The sequence below is a fragment of the Diadema antillarum genome, unplaced genomic scaffold (assembly GCF_040938485.1).
Source record: "Diadema antillarum isolate AM-2024a unplaced genomic scaffold, OU_Dant_1.0 seq00001371_RagTag, whole genome shotgun sequence".
Taxonomy (NCBI): Eukaryota; Metazoa; Echinodermata; class Echinoidea; order Diadematoida; family Diadematidae; genus Diadema; species Diadema antillarum.
In genome coordinates this window covers 21,939-47,599 of record NW_027272132.1, presented here as the reverse complement: position 1 = coordinate 47,599, position 25,661 = coordinate 21,939, and the positions used below count along the sequence as shown (strand labels likewise).

At 41.1% G+C, this 25,661-nt stretch overlaps 1 protein-coding gene across 1 annotated transcript; it reads left to right on the top strand.

Moving 5' to 3' along the window:
- Positions 1–4,410: 4,410 nt before the first annotated feature.
- LOC139708760 (gamma-butyrobetaine dioxygenase-like) lies at positions 4,411–25,190 on the top strand. Its single transcript, XM_071620695.1, has 6 exons — positions 4,411–5,031; positions 6,258–6,568; positions 20,616–20,721; positions 21,936–22,138; positions 22,778–22,944; positions 25,039–25,190. Exons 1-6 carry the CDS (start codon positions 4,411–4,413, stop codon positions 25,188–25,190), a joined length of 1,560 nt encoding a protein of 519 aa, XP_071476796.1.
- Positions 25,191–25,661: the final 471 nt, after the last annotated feature.

The following is a 25,661-nucleotide window of genomic DNA, read 5'->3' as shown; positions in this document are numbered from 1 at the left end:
AACCATGACATTCTGAAAATTTTAGTCTTTCTCAAGTCTAATTAAAAATGATGTATAATGACATATTTTGGTGTTTACATCATGTTTTTATGATTTTTAATGAAGAATGCATGTTCTTTTAAGGAAAATAATGCGTTGCCATGGCAACGGGTGAAGACGTCGGTTAGAAAAATGGCAACAAGTGGATTCGTGTTCAGCACCCCCAAAATAGGGGAAATAGCACAAAAAATCAAAATCTACAGAAAATTTTAAGAACACCCCAATATTGTGACAACTCGCCGTCTACTAGGTTGCGCAACCATGCGTTTCCAGTTTCTGAAAAGACGCGCGCCACGTAAAGTGCACACGAGTACGTGTACACAGGTGTATACATACAGCTGTGTGTAATGCACGCATATGCTTGGAACAAGGAGGTGTTTCTCTCACCAACAAGGTTTGAGAAATAAAGTAACAACAGTCTCATTCCCTTTGATCCCATGTCTCATGCCGCTACTCAGAAATATTTGAAGTATGTGCTAAACTGGAGCTGCCTCACAGATAGGAAGACAATTGATTCATGTGGCATTGTATCATGACTCCCCACCCTCAAAGGAAGATATGTCTTTATGATGGTAATTTCTTTTCGCCGTCCCTTCTTAGAAAACAAGCGGCACATTAATAGTACAGGCAGTCAGGGCTTTTGAAAGGGCTCTCGAAAGGGCTATGGAAAGGGCTATGGAAAGGGCTATCGAAAGTTGATAAACGCAGCCGACGAAAACAAGCGGCACATCAATAGTACAGGGAGTGGACAGGGCTTTCGAAAGGGCTATGGAAAGGGCTTTCGAAAGGGCTATGGAAAGGGCTATCGAAAGGGCTATCGAAAGGGCTTTCAAAAGTCGTTTAAACTGGGGAAAGTTGATAAACGCAGCCATAGAAGTATACTATTCGGGTATTCGGGCTCGTTTTTCGAGGGCACGCAAATAGCTTGAATCGAACGATAGGATTTCCTCACACCGATTCACATAGGAGGGCACTATTCGATAGTACCAAATAGCTGCGAAAAGTATAGCAAAGTGGGAATCGAGCTTGTTCGATTTTCTTGCAGCGTATACCGTCTCTCGTTTATGAAATAATGACACTTTTGGTCTGGATTTGCCCTTTAGCGAAAATAAGCATGTAGACTGACATTCTGATGCAGTTTAGAAATTGTTAATAAGATTTGCTGGGATGTAGGAGGAAGAAATCCTCACTGCATGGGATGGTGAGTTGACGGTGCGGGTGATGGTGTATTCGGTGCTCGAATAGCGAATACCGAGTACCGAATACCGAATACCGAATACCGAATACTTCTATGTGAACGCAGCCTAAAAGCCTTTCGAAGTTGATAAACGCAAAGCTGTTTTGAAAGCCCTTAAAGCCTAGCTCACACCTTTGCGTTTCGAGCTTGCGTTCAGCTGCGTATTGCCAGAACGCAGTCTAACGCAGCCCAACGCAGCACTACGCAATGAAGCGAGCTAATACGAGGTCAATACGCAGACTAACGCAGAGGCTTTGCGTTCTAGCTCGCTAGTTTGAAATTTTTTCAAACATCCGCAACTGAACGCAAGATCGAAATCCATACGAGCTAAGACGAGGGGCAACCAGCAAATGCGAGCAAGGACGAGCAAGGTACGAGCAACAACGAGCTGCTGAACGCAGGCCAACGCAGCTTTACTTTGAATTGCGTTTCGCTACGTATGGTTGCGATACCTGCTCGCTTCACCTCGCATAGCCTCGCTTTCATTCGCATTACCTCGCTTTGGCTCGCATCAGCACACGCTGTTCCTGGTACTGTGCTCGCATTTGCAAGGACCATTGCGGATGTAGCTCGCTACATTGCGAATCTAGCTCGTCCGTCGCTCGCTCCCCCTCGTTCATCCTCGCCTTACCTCGTTCATCCTCGTTCCCGTTCGATGCTGCTCGCTTTTGCTCGCTATGACTGCGTATATATCTGCGAAAACAAAATCTAGTTAGATTTGATTGAAATTCATTTAGTTGACATGAGAAACACAAATTGCTTATCAAATCATGAAGTTGTTGTAATGATTGTGTTCTTTCAGCAACATCAGATCCAAACATATCAGTTTTTGATAACACCTCAAACTGTGTTTCCTGCTGTTATTGTAGGTTTTGTGGAAAATCTTTTTTTTTCTCGAATTGTATTACCACACAATGTATATCGCTGAAAAGTATTTTTTTAACACAGTAATATGCTCTGTTCAGTCCTCAACAGCTGCAGGTAATTAGCAAGGTTGTCATTCCTGCTATAGTGACCATAGGCAAGCCATTTTGAAATAACCTGTAATGAAAACAATGTCTTGACCCAAAGCGACATTTAGGGTGACCCTATAAGGAAAAGTTTACTTCAGACCATGAAAATAACATCAGAATCGATTTCATTGACCCAGAAACCCTATAATACAGATTTGGAAAATGACTGTGAAATGTTTACCTTTTTAAACAATGCAAGTGACTTTTGAATTTCAGATGACGGCCATATTGGATTAGGTCAATATGGCCGGAGGGCACCCTTCTTGGCGCCCATCAAAAATTGAAATAGTATATAGGGTTTTGGCAACATTTGTACCAAATTTGGTGCTTTTAGAAGAATTTGAACCAAAAAGTCCTTTGTGTGCCCCCCCCCCCCCACTGTAAAATGTTAACAATTTATATACCAGTGCAACTCTCTACGAGCTTATACGCAGCAGGGCGAACTGATACGCACCGGATCGAGCAGGAACGAGCAACAGTCGAGTGGATGAGCAGTGAAACGAGGAGAAACGAGCTAATGCGAGCTGCTAGCGAGCTAGTGCGAGATGCTAGCGAGCAACGAACGAGTGGCGAACGAGGTACACGCGCAACTGGGCGAGCAATCTTCGTATTGAATCGTACTGTTACGAGCAAAAGCGAGCTGGAGCGAGGTGAAAAGCAACCTAAGGCAACCGTAGGCAATCATTTTGTAAAAAAAATATACGAGGTACAACGCAACAATGTGACTGCTACAAAATATTTTGCCGCGGAGCGCTGCGTTAGGCTGCTTTAAGGCTACGTTCGGCTAACGCAGCTATACGCAGCTAAAACCGCAAAGGTGTGAGCTGGGCTTTAGATCGCCCCTACTGCGGTTACGCAACCATGCGTTTCCAGTTTCTGAAAAGACGCGCGCCACGTAAAGTGCACACGAGTACGTGTACACAGGTGTATACAGCTGTGTGTAATGCACGCATATGCTTGGAACAAGGAGGTGTTTCTCTCACCAACAAGGTTTGAGAAATAGAATAACAACAGTCTCATTCCCTTTGATCCCATGTCTCATGCCGCCACTCAGAAATGTTTGAAGTATGTGCTAAACTGGAGCTGCCTCACAGATAGGAAGACAATTGATTCATGTGGCATTGTATCATGACTCGTCACTCTCAAAGGAAGATATGTCTTTTTGATGGTAATTGCTTTTCGCCGTCCCTTCTTAGAAAACAAGCGGCACATTAATAGTACAGGCAGTCAGGGCTTTGGAAAGGGCTCTCGAAAGGGCTATGGAAAGGGCTATGGAAAGGGCTATCGAAAGTTGATAAACGCAGCCGACGAAAACAAGCGGCACATTACTAGTACAGGGAGTGGAGAGGGCTTTCGAAAGGGCTATGGAAATGACTTTCGAAAGGGCTATGGAAAAGGGCTATCGAAAGGGCTATCGACAGGGCTTTCGAAAGTCGTTTAAACTGGGGAAAGTTGATAAACACAGCCTTAACGTCTTGTCGACACTCGTATAACTGTTGTTCAAGGTTGAGACATACAGGTCATATGCATGTCATCCATCATTGCTGTCCATGGTTTTTTTTTCCCGAAACAATGAGCGAAAAATGGGGTAAAATACACTACAAAATCACAATCAACTTGCCAAAATACTTTTACTGGTATAATACGTGCATTTTACAAATGAAATTGCTTGAGCGATGTTTTCCCAATACACATAACATTTGCATATGCATTTTTCTTCATTTAAGAGATTTGTTAGCTTCTGCGCATGTGGTTTTCTTTTTTTTTTTATTTCTCTAAGGACCGCGTCTTCTTTTTATTCAAGCTGGTATTCCGCGGTGATGCTTAGATCAAAATAGGATAGCATGTTGCGGCACTTTTGACAGAAACAGGTGCATGAATTTATTGAAGAGGGATGAATGTCCGAATGTGTAGTAGGTCCATGGTGTATACTATAGTACCACACGAATACAGTACGCGCGCACTACGCAGGGCACCACTGACACCCGTCATTGCGTCTATAGCGAGATATATAGCCTCTTCCTCTCTCTAATTGTCAACAGACGCACACTGTATCACTGAGGTATACTTTTCAATTGTCTTTTGCGTCAGCTTCCACGCCAGCCAAACATCTTCAGCAACATGGCCGCATTTTGGGCACCTCGAGGATTGAAGGGATCATTATGTAACATACCTGCTTTCAAGTTCTCTCGTTTTTCGTCTGCATTGAACATTCGAGGACAGAACAGTCGTTACTTGTCTTTTTCCTGGGCTCCGTCCGCTACGAGCTGCGACAGTCAGCCGCAGAAATGCCGAACGAGGGTCCTCAATGTTCCAAACTTTATTGGACATCACAAAGTCGTGTCGGCTTCGCTCGCTTCGGCTTCTCAGAGTTCCCTTACGTCATCCGACGTCCCCTTCTTGACCAAGGAGGAGATGTCAGTCCTGGACACCACTTTCGCCTCCGAAAGGCTCCTGCATCCACGATGGGGGGAATATTCTGAATTCAGGCTTGCCAACGTCGAATGGTCTGATGTTTGTGACCGGGTTGAAGTAACATGGGCACGGGATAGGCAGAGTGATAGAGACATAGAGGTTAGCGGGGGTACAGCGAAAAACTCTTTTCCCTACAGCTGGCTGAGAGATAACTGTCGATGTAACGAATGCTTCAACAAGTCTTCCAAGTCTCGAACGGTTAATCTGCAGGGGCTCTTAGCGAGGTGTGGAGTAGAGACGGTGACGCGAAGTGAAGATGGCAAATCAGTAAGTTATCGTGTCAGCTCTGCTACCTTACTGTCTCAAGAATCCTTCTTTCATAACAAGTCCAGATTTAAAGTGGAATTCCACATTCTTGCTAGCAAATGGTCACGTTTTTACAAGCTCTGTAAAACGAGCTTGAGCTTTCTTTTGCATAACTGGGACGTTCGCTTTTAAGCACCATGTTCATATTCGTAAAAGAATAGCCAAAGTTGTGCAGGAGTGGTACAATAAATCAATAAGGAATTTTTCCCAAGATGTACCAGAAACTTTTTCGTTTCAACAAGAGGAATGTCCAATGGTCAGCACACAAAATGTGAGGCTGCGTTCACATAGAAGTATACTATTCGGGTATTCGGGCTCGTTTTTCGAGGGCACGCGAATATCTTGAATCGAACGATAGGATTTCCTCACACCGGTTCACATAAGAGGGCACTATTCGAAAGTACCGAATACCTGCGAAAAGTATAGCAAAGTGGGAATCGAGCTTGTTCGATTTTCTTGCAGCGTATACCGTCTCTCGTTTATGAAATAATGACAATTTTGGTCTGGATTTGCCCGTTAGCAAAAATAAGCATGTAGACTGACATTCTGATGCAGTTTAGAAATTGTTAATAAGATTTGCTGCGATGTAGGAGGAAGAAATCCTCACTACATGGGATGGTGAGTTGACGGTGCGGGTGATGGTGTATTCGGTGCTCGAATAGCGAATAGCGAATAGCGAATAGCGAATACCGAATACCGAATACTTCTATGTGAACGCAGCCTTATGAGAAACGAGTAGGATGTCTGACATCTGTGGAGAGCACGGATAACTCTTTTATTATAGGGCCTCGCTGTTTTTGGACTTCTCAGAAGTCCCTGATTTGAGTCCCGTACATTTATGGCTGCAATGAAGGTGCCCCAAATCAAGACACTTTATCGTCGAGTCTAGACTATAGTCCTTCACAGGTCTTGTGGTTGCTTTATACCAACAAACACGCATTGCTTCCTTATAGTGGTCTCGTAAAAAACAAAACAAACAAATCAAATCAAATCATTCCGATTCAATTAAGGTAATTCCACATTTTTTTTAAGCATAATGAAAGACTACTGACTTAACTCCTCCGTAGGTTAGGGAGAGTCGTATTTACCTATAATAGTATCAGTATAACAAGTCGAGGATGTATTTTTCACAACGAAAAATTCTCATAGACCTAAACCAGTCTGCCTCTGTTAACATTGATTTCCAGATGACAATAAAATGGAAGGATGGCCATGTAAGCCACTACCCAGCTACCTGGCTTCGCTGCAATGTTTTCTCCGAGTCGGACCCTGACCCCGTTGCCGACATGCCACCTCAGTTGTGGGACGCGGCTACGTGTCGGGACCGAATTCAAATCTTCGACTTCAACGACCTCCTGAGCGACGACCGTGCCCTCTTCGCACTCCTGCGCGAAGTGAAATTACTTGGAATCGCCATCATCGAAAACGTCCCGCAAAAGGTCCGGCAGATTCGTCGTTTGGCGGAGAGATGTGGCTACCTGACCCCTTGCAACTACGGGTATGCCCTTATAATAATCAGCGGGTCAATTCTGTAAAAAGTGCAATTCCGCTCATGCATAGTAAACTTGACTCAGTAAAAACAAGTAAGAATCAACCTGTGATGTGGTACAGAGGTTCGATTCATCGAATTTTTGCATGAAAAACGCACGTTCAAGTTTGATGTAATAAACGTATTCACGTTTTTGAAATCAGTTTATAAATATGCAAATTTGGTAAGTTAATCTGCCATTGACCGGCCATGCACACATTTATTTTCCATTCCATTCCCTATGTTGAAACAAACCTTAGAAAAGAAAACGTGCATGTTTCACATCTTAATGTGTTTGCTAATTGAGAAATAATAACGTCGGAGTATGGGTGAAAGAGTTTTAGCAAACAAAAGATTAATCATCACCAAAAAACTATGGGTTATTCATTCATTCATTTATTTTTCATTTCCAACAGAAACATTATACATATTACAGAAATTTAGCCTTTAGAAATTTAGCATTATTAGCCTTCATTGATAAAGTAGCTCATGCTTTAGATGATGCTTCCCACACCATCGGTGTTTTTCTCGATTTTTCGAAGGCTTTTGATACCATTGACCATCAAATTTTGCATTATAAGTTAAGCCATTACGGTATCCGTGGGAGGGCTTTAGAGTGGTTTAAAGACTATCTCACAAACAGAAAACAATTTGTTTACATAAATGGCTATGAGTCAGGTATGACGTCAACTTCTTGCGGTGTCCCCCAGGGTTCTCTTCTTGGCCCACTTTTATTCATCCTGTACATCAACGATCTCCAAAATTCGTCACAGATTCTTTCTTTTATTTGTTTCGCTGATGATACAAATCTATTTCTGTCTCACCGCAATCCCAATACCCTTGTAAGTATAATGAATAATGAATTGAAATCTGTTCAGTCCTGGATTTACGCTAACAACTTATCATTAAATGTTGATAAAACACATTATATGTTATTTAGCAATTCCTTGCAAGTTATTCCTGATGATGTTAAGATTAATTATATTAACCTAACCCGAGTAGATAGTACAAAATTTTTAGGACTTTACATCGATAGTGACCTTTCCAGGAAAACTCACTTTAATTTTTTCAGCAAAATTTTGTCACGAAATACAGGAATCCTAAACAAACTGAAACATTTTTTACCCAACCATATCTTGCAGATTGTATATTCAACCATGATTTCCCCATATCTTAATTATGGAATTCTTGCGTGGGGTAACGCATCTAGATACTTACTGGATTCACTTTTTCTTATTCAAAAGCGAGCGATCAGAATTATTAACCATGCTGGGTATTTATCTCACACTAACGCCTTACTTCAGAAAAATAAGATTTTAAAGCTGATAGATTTGTTTGGTTATAATTTAGGTATCTTTATGTATAAATTTTCCTCAAAAGATCTTCCTGGTGTCTTTTTACAGATGTTCATAAGAAACAATTCTGTCCACCACTATCCAACTCGCCAGAGTGACGCTTATCACCTTCCACGAACTCGAACAGTTTTCGCTAAAAACACAATTATGTATACAGGTCCTAAATATTGGAATGATCTCCCAACAGAGGTTAAAAGCTGCTTGTCATTATCATCCTTTAAGCGTAAACTCAGACAGCATGTATTGAATAGCTACAACACACAAGTGCACTAAAATTCCTTTTTATTATGCTGATGGCTGCTCTGTTATACTACTCGGTTGTTGCTTTGTGAACAGACTCATGCATATACATTTTAGTTGCATGCTCTCTCAAATTCCTTCCCATCGGTGTTTTCCTTCCACTTCTAGTAAGACCTTGGTCGTGTCGCATAGTTTCCCCTCCTTTCTTTCTTTCCTTTCTTTTATGCATCATTGCAGCTGGCTGGTATATCACATATAGGAATTGCAATTGATTCATGTTCTCCATTTTTCAAATCTTTCCCCGTGTCTATGGAAGCCGGAATGTTTAAACCCTAAAAGTACTTAAGTATTCACGTCATTATCACTCCCATGTCTAAATTGTAAATTGCTATTATAGTCCATGGGCCAGGCCAGATATTGGTACCATCTGAGGTGGCAAAACCTTTTTGGTGTCATTTTGTTTGTCGGGCATAGATATGCTTATCAAGCTATGATAGCATTTCCAAATGAGTAGCTTAGTCATAGTAAATGAATTTTTAACCAATTTGGTCTCGTTGTTATATCCCTATACTTCTGAATCGAAACTAACCGCCATACAAAGAAGAGCACTGTCTTCTGTATGTTCCATAGAGCTGTAAAATGCAGCTCTATGGTATGTTCACAGGTGTTCTGTTGTAAACGCGGTGCGCTTAGTCTTTATTCAAGGCAGCGAAGGGAATATCCAAAGGTTATGATGTCCACAGCGCTTAGTCTTTATTCTAGACGGCGAAGGGAATGTCCAAAGCGTATGATCCAGTGTATATCCTTTTATCTAAAAACAACAACAACAACAAAAGCAATTCCTCGTGAATTTTACCGTATCTTTCAATTACAGTATTTATCATTTTCCGGCGAAAACGCTACGGTGAAAACGCTGATACCACGCCAATGTCGCTTTATTTCCCTCCAACAATGAAAGATAATGCAAAAACAATGTACCGGTACACTACAATACATTATAATAAATAACATTGTAAATGAACAGAGTGATTTTTGTTTAAAACTGATGTATTTGTTGATAGGGTGGTATAAAAACAGTATAGATAATCCCTTTTATGAGGAACTTTAGATATGATAACGGTACATTGGTCTAGATAAAGAACTAAGCGCACCGCGTGACAGCTGTGGACATCATAACCCTTTGGATATTCCCTTCGCTACCTTGAATAGAGACTAAGCGCACCGCGTTTACAACAGAACACCTGTGGACATACAGAAGGCAGTGCTCTTCTTTGTATAGCCGTTTAGTTTCGATTCAGAAGTATAGGGATATAAATACGAGACCAAATTGGTTAAAAATTCATTTATTATGACTAAGCTACTCATTTGGAAATGCTATCATAGCTTGATAAGTATATCTATGCCCGACAAACAAAATGACACCAAAAAGGTTGTGCCACCTCAGATGGTACCAACAACCCATTTTTGGGGTCTTGGCCCATGGACTATTAGAGCAACTGCTATAGTGTGCAGCATGTGGTTACTTGTTCTCATTTTATCACACACATAAATGCATGTGAGAAGAATCTTCTGAGCCCCGAGTAATAGTCATTCTCTTTTGTTTATCCTTACTTTTGGTCTTAATTGTATCCGTGCTCCTCATCCTGTTCCCCTTACTAGGCTTTTGTTGGGACCTACACTCAACAAGCTTTGCTTTTTAGTAGGTTCCATCGTATTTCTCTTCGCATCTTTTACTTTGATTGAAAATGACACATCGACCGTTATGTATTACTTTTGTATTCCTATTTCTTCATGTATATATGTGACCGTGCACCTCAAAACGAACATAAAGTCGCACACACTGATTTTGCGTGAGGACTGAAAATAAGTCAAATGGGTCAACCTAGCCGAACTTGACTTTTTCATATTTTCTGAAAGAGTGGGTCTTCTTTTACATTATGCTAAAATTTGGTATCATAAAAAGGGCAAGAAATGTGTTTTTTTAGCAGTTTATCTCGAACATTTTTGGTAGAATTGTGTGATTAGGCGTGTCTTTAGAATCCCTTTTTCATTTCTGAAAAACCTTGTCCACACTCTTCACTTTCAACTATAATAACTTTTGAAAGGATAGTGCTACTGCTTTGAAAGTAGACATTAATTATGGGCAGAATGTGTTAATGAGGCATGCTTAATTTCACTTTAATCTGATAATCTCTTCATTGTTGTTACTCTGGTGGTTTACTTCCTGTTTTTTGTCCCATTCATCGCACAGCCAGCACGGTTTGGTAAAGATTAAGCGCTTGAATAGACACTGTACTTCAGAGCCTCTTTTCTCAGTTCACACTTTTCCTGAGTTTGTGCTTTCTTTCCAATATTTAGATAGGTTAGGAGAGTCCATTTGATTTGAGTTATACATCATTTTAAAGCTTAAAGTCTGCTCTTTCAGAATATGGTCTTAACTAAAAATTCATGTCTGGCGACTTTTTGTTTGTTTTGAGGTGCAGTGTCACATATCCAAGCTGGACATTCTGTATTATATTTTGTTATATACCATGTATTTTCCATCGAGAAATATGAAAATAAATTGAAATTGAAATTGAAATTGAAATTGAATACAAGTACACAGATTTCATCATAATATAAAATAAAGGATAAGTTTACTGAAAAATTGTAAGTATACGAAAATGTTGGAAATGGGGAGGAATGCTAAAAAGCTGGGCTTGTAGGGTGCCTTCCCCCCACACGTAATACAAGTATATGATCGATGGACTTATATACATTATAACGTTTTCGTTTAAACATCATTCCTCCATACCAATGCGCATTTATAGTTACAATCAATAACACTGCTCAGCGAAACTTTAGAAAATTAACAAAGTCTTGAAAATCTTGATAAACTATACTTTCAGTTTTTTTGTTTTTTCTCCATTTATTCAAATGAAATGATTATGACAATCAAAAACAATGTTCTCAACATAAGAGTACTGAAAGAGTACTACAAAGTAATGAATGTAATTATACGTGTAAACGATAACATTTTTAACTCATTTGAAGACACAGGTGGAGGGGACCGTTGTCAAACAGTTTGCTTGACTGGAATATCTATTTTTTTTTTAGCACTGAAGAAACAAAGCACCCTAAAGTATAGTCATAGTATATACTCCAGGTAAAACACACACACACACGCACACACACACACACACATTAAGAACTCAAAGGGATGGTATAGTATTGGTGGAGATGAGGATTGGGCTTTTAACCTTTTGCGATATACCAAGAAACCACTTTTGAAATAGTACAGAGCATACATTCTAAGAGGAATTCAAAGTGGTTTTTTTTAATGAAAATCGGTTTTGGAATGGCTGAGACATCCAAAGACAAAGTAAAACAAAACTATATAGTAATAAAAGGTAGGGCCCACCTTTTATTGGGAATTTTTAGATATATCAGCCATTTCAAAACTAATTTTTATCAAATAAACGTCGAATTCCTTTGGGAATTACATGCGCTTTCATATTTCATAAGAGATTTCTCATTATCTCACCAACAAACGTTTGAAACCTGAAGTTAGGTTTCAGCCAAAACTATGCGATCTCTTTAAATCTCGAATACATAAAGTATGATTTAACCGACGAGGATAGCCAGAAGGAAAAATAACTATATAGACAGAAATGAATACGAGGCGATATAAGGGGGATACCTGAAGAAAGAGAAGTTGCGAGAGAAGAAAAGGGATATTCACAGTTTGGAGCTGCATTATAATCACTGACAAGAAAATTACCTCATCTGAGAATTTATTACGAACATATATAGCATAAAATGAAGAATTGTAGAGTAGACAAGGTATGGTTGTGATTTGTAATATGAATTATGGAACTGAATTAGTGAGCTATAATAAATTGTTATTCGGATGAAACAATGCGTGGAGTTTTTTTAAGATGATTTTTTTTTTCTGAACACTGAAGAAAAACAGTGCGTCCAGGATCATCAGACAGATCCGTAGTGCCTCATAATTGACTTGTAATCTAATGGAATGATAAAATTAGGATTTTCTCAATTACAGTCAATTGTGCAACAGGTATAGGATATGAATAGATGCTGTTAACGTATCTGTATACATTGCAGGGAGCTGGTTACAATCATGTAGGCCTATACCACATACACATGAGCATGCATACTCGGTAAGCCCGAGTATGTATTTTTATCATGACTATTTCTATAACACTGATTAATTCGGTGCTTGCTTACGTTGATGTGAGGCAATTGTAAGTCAGTTGCGTAGAAACAACTCGACAAAGAGTTTCATCAAATAGGGGCCTACAAGTATGTTTGCACTTGAACATTGCGGTTTTGCCTTTTGACGTTTGCGGTTTTGCATTTTGACCTTTGCGGTTTAAAATAGGATACCTGTTAATGTGAGATTTTGATGAACCTTTCTGCATTTGTGTCGCGTCATGGAAAAGATTTCATCCTGTAAACAAAGCCAATGTCAGCTCACTGAACTTACTGAACTTACTGAAGGGCCGCAGCCGTCTTGGTAGTGTACCAATGTAGTGCGGCTAGGGTGAGGAGGGCTTTTCGCCCTTAGTAATCCATTGATAGTCTTAATTAGGTGATCCGAGTATCCTCTCGGATCACCTATTGTATCTGTACGGATTCTTTCTTCTTCTTCTTCTTCTTCTTCTTTCTTTATTTCTCCCCAAAAGTTGTGCAGAGGTTAGCTCAGAAAGTACTCTGCCTATCAAGTTCAAACTTATACCATGTATGTATCGTGTCCCAAAGACGGCAATCGAACTAAAATCAAAGTGATCAGTCGACCGTGACGTCACTATGACGTCATTATATGAAAACACATTTTCAGTCATATCTCATTAATGGAATGAAGTTTTTCAATGAAACTTACGTCTCATATATTTCAAGTTATGCGCATTCTACTCATATTCTCAAAATTCACATTTTCTCTTGGTACGTGCGCGTACGCGCGCGTTGAAATATTTGTATGCTCAAATCGAGCTCAAATTTTTTTTGCACACGTTTCAGACCATTTGGAGCATTTTTTGAAAAATTGAAAAAATCGGACGGACGCGTACGCGCGCGCGCATATACGCACGCACAGCTTATATGCAATAGAAATTTCCCGTTTTTTTACACGTATCGGCTGCCTGAAATGTCAAGGAATATTTCTACCAAGTTTCAAGTCAATCCGACTCAATATGACGTCATACGGGCCCGTCAAAGTTGAAATTCCGCGCGCGCGTCAATGGCGATATACAGTACAACTATGCCAAAAAACTGCCAATTTTAAATCCGATTTTACTCGTCAGGATGGACGGTGACCCCCTATTTTCTATACATATTTTGAAAACTGATGAGTTATACATGTCATTTCATGGGTTGGCAACGCTGACAAAATGATTAAAAGATATCAAATTTCTTAATAAAGTTAAAAAAGTAAATTTTCAAAATGACGTCATCAAATTTCAAGTTCATTCGAGCGTATCTCACTAGTCCTTTGTCAATTTTCACCCAGATTTCAGTATGATGTAGCTTATTTAATGTTCTTTCAAACATAAAATTACAGTGTTCTGATTGGATAACGGTATTACCTCGTAAAAATGGATTAAAAGTAATCTTGTCAAATTTGACCAGTTTACGTGTTATCTCTATGGGAGTGCAGTTTTTCTGGAAATGAAAATTGACATGACTATCTTTATCGAGCACTAGCTCACTTAAGCTTCGGTAAATTTCTCCCAGATTTTAATATGTTGTAGCTGAGACTTTACGCTACCGTAAGTGTGCCCTTTGTTTTTTCATACGATGTCAAAATCACGTCAAAAAATTGGGTTGAAATTCAGGCTTATCTTCGATGTATTGAGATATTTCTTTCTTTCTGCAACTTTCTTTGCAATAACTCAAGAAAAACGGCCTCTATCACTTCTATATTTTGCACATGTTTAGTTCATGTCACGTGAATTATTTCATAAAATAACAGCTACTTGATCGGACACCATCTTGGGTATGTAAATTAGGGTCAAAGGTCATAGGTGTTTCACCCTGTATCTTAGTGAATACATGTCTTATCTTTCCCATATTTTGCACACGCAAAGACCATGTTACAAGGATCATTTCAAAAAATAATCACTTTTTACTCAGATGCCATCTTATCTGTGCAAATTGAGGTCAAAGGTCATATGTACTTCTTTTTGTATCTTCGTTATGACGTGTTATCTCTATGGGAGGGAATTTTCTTTAATGTGAAAATTGACATGATTGTCTTTATCGAGCACTAGCTCACTTACCCTTCGGTGAATTTCTCCCAGATTTTAATATATTATAGCTGAGACTTTGCGCTATCGTTTCATTTCCTTCGTTTTTTCATACGATGTCGGAATTACGATAAAAAATTGGTTGAAATTAAAGCTTATCTTCTATGTATTGAGATATTTCTTTCTTTCTGCAACTTTCTTTGCAATAACTCAAGAAAAACACGCCCTATCACCCCCATATTTTGCACATGTTTAGTTCATGTCTCGTACATTATTTCATAAAATAACAACTACTAGATCGGACAACATCTTGGGTATGTAAATTAGGGTCAAAGGTCATAAATGTTTCATCTTGTATCTTAGTGAATACCTGTCCTATCTTTCCCATATTTTTCACACGTATAGACGATGTCGCGAGAATCATTTCACAAAATAACCACTATTTCATCAGATGCAATCTTGGGAGTGCAAAGGTGGGTCAAAGGTCATATGTATTCATTGCTGTATCTTCGTTATTCAGTGTATACAGAATTTGGTACCAAAGATGGCAGATATGACTCCCTTTTCTAAATGAGAATGCAAACATCACACGGCCAATGTCTCTAAACACAGATGAAACTTGTATGGTCATGCCTATTGCGATCAGGACTCGAATCATTGATAAAAAAAAATCGGATCACCTTAATTTGTCAGTGATGACAAATTACAATCTCTAGTTCTGTTTTGAAGCTGTTTATTGACGTTGCGTGGACTGCTGCTGGGGGGAGATTGTTCCAGTCTTGAATTACCCTTTGACTGAACGTATATTTCCTGGCGTCAACTCTCATGTGTTGCTGCTGGATTTTGAGTTGGTGTCCTCTTGTGCTCTGGTGTGTTGCTAGTTGGAAGATCTCTGTTGGGTTGATTCTATCAATCTTGTTGAATATTCTGTAGGTTTGGATTAAGTCTGCTCTTTTATGTCTATCTTCTAGTGTAGTGAGGTGGAGTTTCTGGAGTCTTTCTTCGTACGGAAGGTGTCTTATGCTTGGGATGAGTTTGGTGGTTCTTCTCTGCACTCCTTCCAACAGTTTGATGACTTTTTTTAGATGTGGTCTCCACACTTGGATACAGTAGTCAAGATGGGGCCTGATCAGTGACTTGTACTGTTGCATGATTATTTCAGAACTTCTGTATTTGAAGGAGCGTTTGACCATGCCAAGCGTTTGGTTTGCTTTCTTGGTTGCTTCTGCACATTGTTTTGCAACTTTTAGGTCATCTCTTATCCAACCCCCATGTCCTTTTCTTCTGTTACACTGTTCAGTGTTTTTCCAATGATTTGGTACTCTTGTTGGGGATTGTTATGACCAATATGCATTACAGAACACTTGTCGACATTGAACATCATTTTCCATGTGTCTGACCACTCAGTAAGTTTGTCTAAGTCTTCTTGTAGCCGTTGTCTATCCTGATCTTTTGCAACTGAGTTGGAGAGCTTGGTATCGTCCGCAAACTTACTAACTGTACAGGTGGTCCCATCCTCCAAGTCATTCATGTAGACTATGACACACAGGGGGCCCAGGACTGAACCCTGGACAACAGAGCTGTGTACTGCACTTTCCTCTGACTTTGCTCCCTGTATGACAACTCTCTGAGATGCTTGGATCCATGCCAGTACTTGTCCTCCAATTCCATGTGCACTCAGTTTCTCTATTAGCCTCCTGTGAGGGACTTTATCAAATGCCTTGGCTAGGTCAAGATAGATGACATCAGTTGGCAAATCATCAGCTGCATGTTTAGTTAACATTTCCATGTGTAGAATCAAGTTAGTTACACATGACCTTCCTTTCAGAAAACCATGTTGTGTGTCCTTGATGAGTTGGTATTTCTCAAGATGGTCACTAATGCGGTCACGGATAATCTTTTCAATGGTTTTACATACAACAGATGTCAGGCTGATGGGGCGGTAATTTCCGGCCTCTGATCTATCTCCCTTTTTGAAAATCGGGGTTACATTTGCAGTTTTCCAGATTTCCGGGATACAGCTTTCCTTCAGAGATGAATTGAATATCAGGGCAAGTGGCTTGGAGAGTTCTGTTGCTAATTCTCTCAACAATTTTGGTGCTATGTCGTCTGGACCGGCCGCTTTCGAGGGATCCAGCTCTTGCAGGTATTTTTCTACATCTTCTGGCGTCACCGTAATCTCTGTAAGCTGGAGTTTATCTTCGTACTGGAAAGCATTTTTTACAGGTGGTGGGTCGCCAGTCTCTTCTGTAAATACTGAAGTAAAGAACTTGTTGATTTCGTCTGCTGTTTCTTTCCCTGGTGGTATGATGTCACCATTTTCATACTTCAGTGGACCAACAGTGTCTTTGACTTTCCTTTTTGATCTCATGTATGAATAGAAACTCTTGGGGTTTTGCTTTATGTCATCGGCGATCTTTTCCTCAAAGTTGAACTTTGCTTCCCGTATTTTCTTCTTGGCTACTTTTTCACAGGACTTGTAGTACTGGTGGTCCTTCTTGGTTCCAGATGCTTTGTACTTTGTCCATGCTTTCCTCTTTTTTTCGGATTGCTTTCATTGTAGCTCGGGTCATCCACTTGGCTTTGGTTCGGTTTGTTTTCCTTTTCATAGGGACATACTTTTCAACTAGGTTGTTCAGTTCGTCATGTAGCTTAATTGGAATAAACCGGTTCTATAGATGTACAAAAAGATTTCATCCTGTAAACAAAGCCAATTTCAGCTTAATTGGAATAAACCGGTTATATAGATGTACATGTATAAATACAGGATTTTTCCCCCCTACGATCTTGTAACGACGCATTTCATTGGCCTGCTCCCTCTGACTTCACAATAGGTAGGACTTCACGTGTATGGAATTGTTGGTAGGCGGGGCTATAGCCTCCTGCAAGATTTGTGGTTGCTAAAGGAATAACCTTTGTGAACAATGCATGCATAAAATCTGAATACATTACAGAACCGGTCTGTTGTGCTCGGGGATCCGCTTTTCTCTTGCTCTCACTCAGTCCGTCTCTCACCTGGGTGCCACGATTCACATTCATGAATCTTTTCAGAAAATTCATGTGATAGAAATATATAAGTTTGATATTTCCGTCTGATAGACATTACATTAAACCTGGATATAATTAGTATTATGCAATATCTACAGTTTCAGCGTGTATGCATTCGATGTCAAAAGCAGTTTGAAATGATGGTCTAGAGAGGATCAGAGGTCAATTCTTCATAAGCGAACAATTAATGAAATCTAATTTTCCTAATTTTTTTTCTTACTGCTGTGTAGGCCTACAGATTCAATGAAAATTATGAGGTTATGACATCAGCACACTCATTTGTATAATCAATATCAACTGTCCGAAATTTGATTTGCAAAAAAAAAAAATATATATTTTTTTTTTCAATATTTAATGACTTCTTCATTTATTGTCCGATTCTCATAACACTTTCATTCTTGTCCTCGTTCATAGTTTGTCCATTTTTAAAAATGAAGTCCTTTCTGCATGAATGGTCCAGAATTGTCCTTATAGATTGACAGTGGCATGACACATGTCTGATGACTTTGTAAGGAAATTATCCCTATCTAAACTACCGTTGATTTGGGGGGGGGGGAGGGGAGGGGCGGGGAGGGGAGGGGAAAGTGGTCGAATCTATATTCATTGCAGATTTCAATATGCCGGAATGATCCATTGGTCCACAGGGGAAGAAAAGTACCACGCGCGTGATAGCTCATGTGCCCATGGGTACATAATTTAATGACCTTTATCTTTTTTCAGTTGGTTAGGTACTTCACTCGATTCAAAGCGACATTGTTTTTCAGCTTGCCCAAGATAGCAATTCATGGAATTCCTACTCAAACAAAGAATGGACCTCTGCATCGACCAGGTGACCAGATTGGTTCGTCAATCAACACTCGGGGGAGCATTCATTTCATTGTTTTGTATTAAGTGCATTAACAAACTTTTTCTTTTAACATTGCCAAATACCAGACTCGCTGTCAGGTGGATGTACTGGCAAGTACCATCTATAGGGATTGAATGAATAATCATAATATCACAGATGCTTATCTTAGTGAATATGAAAACCGACCCGTCTCTCAGTACAAATGACCTTTCTCTGCTCATGCGGAGACTGGAACCTAGTCTAGCGGGCGACGTATTTTTTGCCTAAATCAGTCCTTGATTGCCAGTCAATAGAGGGCGCGACGGTGGGGTAGTCGATCGACTAAAATCGATTATAAAATGGGTTCAAGAATGTAGCCAATTGGAAGCGCTGAAATGAGTCACGTGTGCGTGCATTAATTTTTACTATCATGCACGGCCTTGCAAAAAAGCGTAAAGTCACTGACGTCACAATGTTTACACTAGCAGTGCGCACTTAATCAGTTGTTACAAGTGCGTCGCGCGCTACCATACGCGCTGTCAATCCTGTAAACAACTTCTCGTTCGGGCTGCCAGCCGGCCTTTCTTGTGCACAACAATCATGTGGCGTACGTATACGCTTATACGTACAGTACTTACATGTGCGGGATTTCCGAGTGCGACGTGCGTAAATGTTTGGGACGAACATCCTCGGACGTCTTGACCCACAAAGGTACGTGAAAAACGCTGACAAATGCTGTTAGTTTTCGAATTTTCGACCCGTTTTATAAAACAAATGATGCACAGGATTATTTCGTGGCGTTAGTGGAGGCGTAGCTCACTCTCGGGTATTTGCAATGTAGTGCATGTTTCACAATTGTAAATACCCTCGAGTGCACTATACGCCTACACTAACGCACTCTATCCTGTGCATCATTTGTATATTTTAAAATGGGTTCAAGAATGTAGCCAATTGGAAGCGCTGAAATGAGTCACTTGTGCGTGCATCAATTTCTCACCAACATGCTCGGCCTGACGTCACAATATTTACACTAGCAGTGCGCACTCAATCAGTTGTTACAAGTGCGTCGCGCGCTACTATACGCGCTGTCAATCCTGTAAACAACTTCTAGTTCGGGCTGCTGGCCGGCCTTTCATGTGTGCATAACATGTGTGGCGTACGTATACTCTTATACGTACATTACTTATATGTGCGGGATTTCCGAGTGCGACGTGCGTAAATGTTTGGGACGAACATCGGCGAGTGCTACATGTAGCTGACTGGTATCGACCCACAAAGGTACGTGAAAAATGCTGTTAGTTTTCGACCCAATTTATAAAACAAATGATGCACAGGATTATTTCGTGGCGTTAGTGGAGATGCAGCTCACTCTCGGGTATTTACATTGTAGTTCAACATGCACTCGGCTTCGCCTCGTGCATGTTTCACAATTATTGTAAATACCCTCGAATGCGCTACATCTCCACTAAACGCACTCTATACTATCACACCGGCCAGCGAATATTTTTTTCGTACATGGAAACGCTACAGGACATGAGTTATTCATAAGTTTAGCTGAAATTTTGAAGTACGCAAGCGCGTGGACTTTCATGTGTACAGGATTAACGGACTCGCATACTGTACATTATTTACATACATGATCACGTGTGATCACTGCGTGCGTACGTATGTGCTCGCTATTCAGTTTACATTCGATTCGCAGTTCATGAGCGCCCTACGTAACCCCGTTGGAAATATGCGGGCAGCTAGCCGAGAGCATCGTGATTAGATTGTCAGCCAGGGCAGCCAGAGTGGATCGGAGTGCAGGTATATGGTGCATGCGTAGTTCACGTGAAATGTACAACTTTACAAGTCACAACTTCTACAGCCATAGGCTTGTGGAATTGATGCCACATTACCACTATTCGTACATGTATAAATGGCCAAATAAGAGCTCTTTCAAAAGCTTTTGCACGACCTTTTTTTTGTGGATCGGGTATGATCGCAGTATTCTTGAACTTACACCGCTACCACAGTAGGCCTACTCCGTACCACTGCTGCTTGGCTATGATTTATGAAGCGGACGTGGATTCACAGTCGACTTCTCAGCTCAGTGCTGCCAGTGAACATGGTGACTCGAGCAACTCTCCCAAGTCGCGCCCTCTATTGACTGTCGATCAAGGCTGATTCAGGCTAAAAATACGTCGCCCGCTAGACCAGGGAGGTGAGTTCACCTCCCTGGCTAGACTAACCCCGAACTGGCATATATATTCTGCTACTTGCATTAAAAAGGTGTTTTCTTTCTCAATATGCACGTATTACAGGGAGACGTTCCAGGTGGAGGCAAAGGTGGACCCAAGTAACGCAGCCTACACATCTGGCTCCCTGAGCATACATACAGACCTGACGTATTTCAACGACACACACGATGTGAGTCTCAACAACGGCATTTTTATCTACAGGAAGGAATGAGTGTTTCCATGAGGCAAACTCCAAGGCCCCCCTCCCTTTACACAAAACGGAAAATAAAAGAGTGATAAAGGAGCGGGGGAGGGGGTTATGAAATATTAGTCAAGGCGCTAATTCCTGTAAGGGGCTTAATTAAGGAGTTCGTTCAACCCACCCCGCAGAAAAGGTTTGACCAGACAGGGTGGTAAATGGGACCTCCATGAACATCCCCAGGTAGTATGTGATTCCAAATTGTGGTATCAGTAGAATGTTACATGCCACTTTTCATCATTATTTGTTGGAACAAACGTAATAGAGTCTGCGCAAGTTAAGACTATACTACACGTACCACTAGCACTGTTACAGTGCAGTGTCAGTGGTACGTGTAGTAGTCTTAGCGCACGCATACTTTTTCTTCGACAAACGAGGGTTTTTGCCTGCAAACTAACTTTTCACGCCAAGCTGGGGTCGGTGTAGTGTAGTTTCTAGCCGTTTTTATTTCGTCTTTATTTCTCCGAGTTGAAGCAAGCCGAGTGAGAGCGCATACCCAGTGATTGCGATGCCCGAACCGTTTCTTCTTCTTTTTTTTTTCTTTTTTTTTTTTTGGCGTAATCACCGTGGGTATGTGCCCTCACTTGGCTTAACGCAATACAGCGGGCTTCTAAACAATGCACAAGCTGCAACTCAGAGAAATAAATGCCAATTTTTGGCCCCGCATTTGGCCTTTTGCGCGTTTACACTGAAATGAAGGCAGGCTCGGCCGCGGCCGAGCCTCGCACTGTAAACGGGGTCTTATACTTAGTATATTCTGAAACGTTGCATTCATGACAAACACTAAAAATGATCAAAATATTCATCTCCCATTAGACCGGATTTCAAAAAACACAATATTTCATATTCAACAAGTCGCTTGATTTTTTATTTTTAATGATCCCGCTGTTTAAGATGTAGGAAAGTTATTTTGAAATTTGTAAAATGTTGCACTATCACCCAATGTCTCAAAACTACACGAAGCTCTTGCATCTGTGTCGGCTGCATGTCCTGCATAATATAATGATAATAATAATAATAATAATAATAATAATAATAATAACAATAATAGTAATAAGCTAGTTGTAGGTATCACGAGATTGCATGGCTGTGTCTAAGCTTTTGCGGATTTTAACTACGGCATAAGCAACGTCTTTTCTCCGCAGATCCAGATGTTACATTGCATTGCTCAGGCGGACGGTGAAGGAGGTGAGAACACGCTCGTTGACGGGTTCAAGATCGCCAACGACCTCCGGCAGCGCGCTCCAAAACTGTTCGACATCCTCACTACAGCAGTGCTTGAGTACCACGATGTCGGGCACGACGCTGTGGGCGACTTTTTCCAGCATTCACGAGTCCGAACCATAAGGTATAGGCCTACATGTTATCTCAGTTGTCGTTGTTGTTGTTGTTGTTGTTGTTGCCGTCATTAGTAATGTCGTTGTGTTTGTTGTTGCCGTCGTTGTTTTATTTGTTGTTGATTTTTAAAGGACAATTTTGTGAATAATATTACCATTACTCTAAACATCGCATGTACGTGCTTGCCATGGTTGCCAAGTTATATACTACAGGTATATTATTGTTATTTGTTCCTATAAGTACAACGTGGTAAACGATTATTGTATGTTTTGAAAATCTAACTTGGCAATGAATCAAAAGGGAGACAAAACAGGGAGATTAGATTATCAAGAATCAACAAGTAGATTTCCGTTTTAATATTTGTTTTCTTGTGTACATAGATTAATTAAGACCTTTGATACTCTGAAAGAACTTGACAAAATTAATTTTACCAATATCTTTTTGTGTTTATGTTGGGAAAAAAAGTCTAAGGCAATATCAATAGCGCAATGTAACAAAAAAGTAGAAGAATACACCAGTTATATTGATTTAATGACACTTGCAGTTATTTATTAACCTTGTCAACGTTGAAAAAGATGATAGAAACAAGATGGTCCTCGATCCTCCCGAAAATCTGTAATGACCTCATTTTTTCACGATTTGGACAAAGACTAAATGACAAGGGCGATGTTGACAAGATCATATTCAGTGACCACGGGCGGAGTGCAATGTTCCGCATGGGCGTGGACAACGTCGTCGCGACGTACGAGGCTCTGGCTGCCTTTGCGGACCTTTTATACGACCCCGTCAATGTCTTCCGGTATAGGATGAGAGGTGGTAAGTGTGTTTTTGCCACGCGCATTCTCACACATTGGTCTCCTTGGGTCTGTTACACTTAGTCATAAAATCAATCCTAAATTCAATTGCGATTGATCTTACGGACAGTTTTGAGATCAATCAGTCCTCGTGTATTCGTAATTGTTTCAATAAGCCAGATGGGAGCAATATCTTGCGCCCACCTTGCCGCGTTCTGGAATACATCTTGAATGTCGATGAATCCATCTCAGCTAGATTTGATCTGAATCTGTCCCAACTTTGGGCTCTTTTTTTCGCTCGATAGTCTCGGTGTTAGTGAAATAGCGCCCAGGGACATCAGACTGGTCTCTGTGCTTCTCACTGATGTATGGTCAAAGGAGACTTATGATACATCAGAAGAGACCTTGTCATACTCCTCATGCTGTGGAAAGATGAGGTTGATTACATTACGTGAGCCATGATCATTAAAGAATTTTATTTAAATTATAATTATGGTGTAATGATGATAATGGTTTGAATAATATATGCAACGCGGACGTTCAAAGACGACGACTGCGTTTGCCGTTCTCCTCTCTTCCTGCATCGTGTTGCAAAGTAGCTCTAAATCATGGTACGCGAGGACGCTGCCTATAAAAAGTAAAATGGCGCCCCAATAAATATGTTATTATTTTAGTTTTAAAGGCGTGTATCATTCGATATTAATAATCAGTGTATCAAGTAGCCTTTCACCAATGCGGTCTGGGCTTATATCCCCTGTGTGACTAATTGCGATATAGCAACGAACACGGGCCCCATTTCATAAAAAGTTGATATGATGGTAACTCTTGCTGCAATGACAATTGTCATGGCAATCGGCCAATCCGGCTCATTGTCTCGAGCAGACTTCTCAACCGTTATTAACGGCCTAGGCCGCTCCGATATGCAGGCAGTAGAGTCCGATGCTTACCAGCACAGGAACCTCAATTGGTCCGATTCAAAGCCAAACAAAACAGACAGGCAATATTAATAAGATGCAAATTCAGTAATCACATATACATTTTTTAGCAAAGTAAGCAATCTCTGGGCTGTGGTGCGCATGAATTGCCTCTTTAGAATACCTCGAGGCAGAGTTAGACCCCGTTTTACAGTGCGGGGCCGGGCTCGGCCGCGGCTCGGCCGCGGCCGAACCCTGCCTCAATTGCGCGGCCGAGCCCCGCAATTTTGTCCGTTTACACTGCTGGGCTCGGCCGCGCTTTTGATTCAAACCTTTCAATATTTTGTCGTAGTGGCGCTCTGCTTGTAAACAAATGCAATTTGGTATTGTCTGGTTTTCAGACCCTTTGCCACATGAATTCCGTGGCGACGAAGTCGCCGTTCGGGCGAAGGCCTTTGCCGAAGGAAAGAATCCTTTGCAGGACAAAACCACCTTACACTATACTAGTTTTCGACGTTGAGGGGGTTAATATCCTGAATAGCGAAAGATAAAGGCAGAGGGTTTGGAAGCCAGACTAAAATTGGCCGCGCAATTGGCCGCGCATTTGGCCCAGTTTGCGTTTACACCAAGAAAAGGCCGGGCTCGGCCGCGGCTCGGCCGCGGCCGAGACCACCTCCAGAGCGAGGCCAAATGCGAGGCCAATTTTGGCCTCGCATTTGGCCTTTTGCGCGTTTACACTGAAATGAAGGTGGACTCGGCCGCGGCCGAGCCGCGGCCGAGCCTCGCACTGTAAACGGGGTCTTAGTGCAAACTATGTACACTGCGTTAGTCTATTTTCAGACAGTTTTGAGAGGCAAACAGCGCGCGAGGCCTTGTCCAAAGGCTATGCATCAAGTAGCTCTCTGCGGTGTGAATTCGAGCAAGGAGCTTCGAGCGGACGCAAAACGGCCCAGAAACAGCGCCCAGAACCGACCGTGCAAACTCGGGACAGGTCGACGTTTATATGCAAATTTGCGCGTGCACACTAACACACTTTTTTTTTTCTGAACGTCCACGTCCACGAAAATCTAAAGCTCCCTAATTATAATCTTCCTTCATCTACTCACTATACTAGTATTTAATCTTCTGTCTATCTGTATGATATCTGCCTTTTAAGTGCCCCTCTCTCCTACATGCACTCTCTCGATCTTGACCCCCTACAGGTGACATTCTCATAATGGACAACCATCGTGTGTTGCATGGTCGGGAGGCTTTCACCATGAAATCCGGCTCTTCTCGCCACTTGGAGGGAGGTTATTTAGACTGGGATGCCGTCTTGTCAAAGATCAGAGTCCTGGGACAGAACGTCGAGTGATGTGCGTGGTATGGCACCTTTTTCTTTGAGATGGGAAAAGTGTGCTGTACCTGTAACAGAATGGTGTCTTAGGTGGCCCGGCTACAACAGGCTTCCTCCGGGGGTGGACTCGTTATAGCGAACTTCTGAATGCCAGAACTGTGTGTGTGTGTGTGTGTGTGTGTGTGTGTGTGTGTGTGTGTGGTGTTGGTCCGTTCAGAGGACAACTACAGTTTGAATGAGACATTGCAGATGAATGGAAGCGGGTCATATAATACTCGGCGATGCGAAATGATGAATAAATATTTCCATCTAATTGCACGTACATGTATTATAAACTGATGTAAGTTCTGATTCATCCAGGTAACATTCACTTGGAGACAGAAGAATTTAATCGCTACATCTGGACTCACTGTTTAATTCAAATCACGAGAACGGTTTCACGTCCGATCCTAGAAGCTTCATCAGCTCGTCTGGCTTGATGGCAGGAAG